Source organism: Otolemur garnettii, unplaced genomic scaffold (genome assembly GCF_000181295.1).
Source record: "Otolemur garnettii isolate 467f Iridium unplaced genomic scaffold, OtoGar3 scaffold00031, whole genome shotgun sequence".
NCBI classification, from domain to species: domain Eukaryota; kingdom Metazoa; phylum Chordata; class Mammalia; order Primates; family Galagidae; genus Otolemur; species Otolemur garnettii.
The window spans coordinates 2,100,780-2,104,210 of NW_003852426.1; the positions used below are offsets into that span (position 1 = coordinate 2,100,780).

The 3,431-nt window shown below is 41.5% G+C and overlaps 1 protein-coding gene and 1 pseudogene across 1 annotated transcript in view; one reads left to right on the forward strand and one right to left on the reverse strand.

The window, feature by feature from the left end:
* LOC100955318 overlaps positions 1 to 3,431 on the forward strand; it is a 315,223-nt pseudogene that overhangs the window by 231,478 nt on the left and 80,314 nt on the right.
* The window catches only part of LOC100958486 (acyl-protein thioesterase 1-like), a 1,425-nt gene continuing 434 nt past the window's right edge, over positions 2,441 to 3,431 (reverse strand). Inside the window, exon 2 of the mRNA XM_003789276.1 lies at positions 2,441 to 2,684. Coding sequence (XP_003789324.1) covers positions 2,441 to 2,684 — 244 coding nt within the window. The remainder of the gene's footprint in view (positions 2,685 to 3,431) is intronic.

A 3,431-nucleotide genomic window follows, 5' to 3' on the forward strand; every position in this document is an offset into this window, starting at 1 on the left:
AAAAAAAAAAAACTTTCTATTACATTTTGAAACTCCCTGAATGACTCCTTCAGTTTTTTAACCTCTGTTATATAGTTTCTAATTTTGTTATGTCTTTCATTCATGTCTTGGGTTAATTTTTGGATTTCCTTCTAGTGGTTTTCCACTTTCCCTTCAATTTCTTTCATTTTTCCCATTCACACTCTTAATTCTCTGTCACTTCCATGAGTCCTTTTTAGATGGGTGGCTGCGTTGTGGTAGCTGCATAGTAAATCTTTAGAAGAGTGATGTGCTCCTGTTTTTTGTGTTCCCAGAATTTTTTTGTTGATTCCTTCTCATGTGGGATTTTTTCTTCTTTATTTCCTTCCTCTACTTATTCTCTTGCTTCCTAGTTCCCTTCAATCTTCTTTGTCTCTGTGCTTTGATGTTGAAGTGGCCTTTAGGAACAGGGACAAGAGGCAGAGAAAAGAGAATGAAAAAGTAGAAGAAAAAATGAAAAAATAGACTGGTGCAGTGGCCCACACCAGCAATCCTGGCACTCTGGTAGGGTGAGGAGGGAGGCTCAACCCAGCCCAGGAGTCTGAGACAAGCTTGAGCAACAACAAACCCCCAAAATAGAAAAAAATCATCCAATATTGGCAGGGACCGCAGTCCTAGCCACTCTGAGGGCCAAAGCAGGAGGGTCCCTTAAAACCAGAGGTTTTAAACCTGCTGTGAGCCTGGCCAATATCACAGCACTCTAGTTCAGGCCGTAGAGCAAGATTCTGTCCAAAATAAAAGTCTCGGTTGTCCAGGAGATTTATGAGAGAAAGATGAGAAAAATAACAAAAGAAAAGAAAAAGGAAAAGAAAACAAAAAATTGAGTATTAAAAAATGTATTGTGTGGGCTCAGTGCCCATAGCAGAGTCATTAGGGCACCAGCCATATACACCAAGGCTGGCAGGTTTAAACCCTACCTAGGCCAGCTAAACAACAATGACAACTACAAAAAAAAAAACAGCTGGGCGTTGTGGCGGGCACCTATAGTCCCAGCTACTTGGGAGGCTGAGGCAAGAGAATCACTTAAGCAAGCCTAAGAGTTTGAAGGTTGCTGTGAGCTGTGACACCACCACACTCTACTTGAGATTCTGTCTCAAAAAAAATTATATATTTATATAGATAGATAGATAAATAGTGTGAACACCAGTGGATGCTCTATGATAAGGGGAAAAAAAGTAACGCTACATAGAGCTCCTGGACAAAGGAAAAAAACTAGGTCTGTTTGTGGATATAGCAGAAAGTTACTTCCTACTTATAATGGACACCTGGTCTTGTTTTCCTGATTTTTTTATTTTATTCTGGGCCTAGGAGCTGTAGAAGAGTTAAATCCCAGGAGGGGAAGTGGAGCTACTGTCCTGAAGCTTACCCCAGACTTTCTGAGGGACACCCCTAAGCTATCCAACTAGTACCTAGTGGGTACAAGAGTTTCTGTGTGGGAGGCAGGATCTCCCATCTCCCAGTTTGGCCCACATCTCTGTGGGAATCAGGCCAGACACTCTTGTCCTATCCTAGAGGTCAGGGTCAAAGCCTGTCCACAGTGGGACATTTTGTTCTCCTGGCTCTGCCCTATGTGCTGCTACCCAAATAATAGGCATAATTAGACCTAAGCTGTTAGAACTCACAGGTGGCAGGGGTAAATTCCTCAAGGAAATGCTTCTCAGAAACAATCTCCTGAAGGAGCACGTTGAGGCGAACTGCCATGTCTTGAGCAAAGGGAGTTTATCTCCTACACAGGTGTAGAACACAAATGTCTTAATGCTGGAATTGGGTAAATGAGGTGAAGCCTATGTTGATTAGCAGGATGTAAGCACTCCAATTTGTACAAATAATCAACACATTGAATCCCATAATGGCATAAATGTATTTAGGATCGATGTACAAATGACTTAATTTAAAAAAAGCATTACCCCTATTATTAGGAATAAACTAATAACCACCTCATTCTTAGCATGTATTACAATCATTATGTATACATGAATACACATGCAGAAATACAGACATTGCATGGTGACTAAGCAATTTTGGAATAAATCCAGACTTAAGTCACAGCATACATAAATCATTTATATCTTAACTGCGCATTTATACCTGAACAAATTTTCTTTAAGCATACTAGTAATCCAAATGATGTAATAAAAAGTCTGATTGCATTATTTTGTTATTTTGGAATTACATGTGAGAACATAGAAGCTAACTGCTTCACCTATTTTAACACTACTAATTTTCTGAATCACATTGTAAGAGTACATGTATAGAAATTTAAAAGATCATAAATTTCCTAGGAGGAGACATTATTTAGTCTGTCATTGGCATATATTTGCAAAACATTTTAACACTGCAGACATTCAAAGTTTGAAGATTGGGCACAGGAAAAGGTTTACACTCCCCTACAGTGATGCTGGTGTACTTCCACCAAGGCTTCTTAGTGACACCAATCAATTGGAGGTAGAAGTTGATCAGTGAATTGCCTGACATCCATCATTTCCTGCTGACATAAACTGCGCATCGTGCCTTCATGGGTTTTAAAGTTTACATTGGCTGGATTTACCAATGTTTTTAGTTTTTCAGCAGTAAGAGAACCAAACCTCAGGGGAACCAGAGGGTCGCAATCTTCATGACACTGAAGAGTGGAAATATCTGTGTTAGCGCCACTGATAGGACCCTGAAATGAAGCCCGAAGTGGAAGCCAGCAACTGAGTGCAGTGACACCTGCCAGCTTCTGCTGGGTGGTGAGAGCAGTGTATAAAGACAAAGTTCCAGCCACTCCACCTGTGGCTCAAGGAGTAGGGTGTAGGAGATAGGATCCCTATGTTCAAGACATGGCAGTTCGCCTCAATGTGCTCCCTCCGGAGATTGTTTTTGTGAAGCATTTCCTCGTGGATCTGAGCTTCTACACCTGCCTATTGATGTACAGGAATGAGTAGAGTGACTCTCCCTAGGGGGTGTGGAGAAACAGCCGAGGTGTTAGCTGGGGGTGGACAGACCGGTCTTGGAGCATTGGGTTCTATTCTCTGCCTTCCTCCTTCATTAGCATTATAAAGTGTAACTTTACCTTGGGTGAGCGAGGACCAACAGCCAGGCTCCAAAATGTTTTACTCTAAACAAAATCAATTGTATATGCGTTCCTCAACCTTCACACTAAATTGTAATCTTAAATGGTTGCTTCTTCATGTTACTTGACTTCTTTGTATATGTGTTAAATTCTTACTAAATGTTGGAAAGTATATAAGATAATCAGTAAAGTTTAGCGGGGCCACCGACCAGAGCGAGTCCCGGTCTCCCTTGAAGATTCATTCCGTCTGCAGTTCTTTCCCCTGCGTCACCAGATCAGAAGCTCCAAGGAACACACAACAACAGTAGGGCGCCAGCCATATGCTGGAGGTGGCAGGTTCAAACCCAGCCTCAGCCAAAAA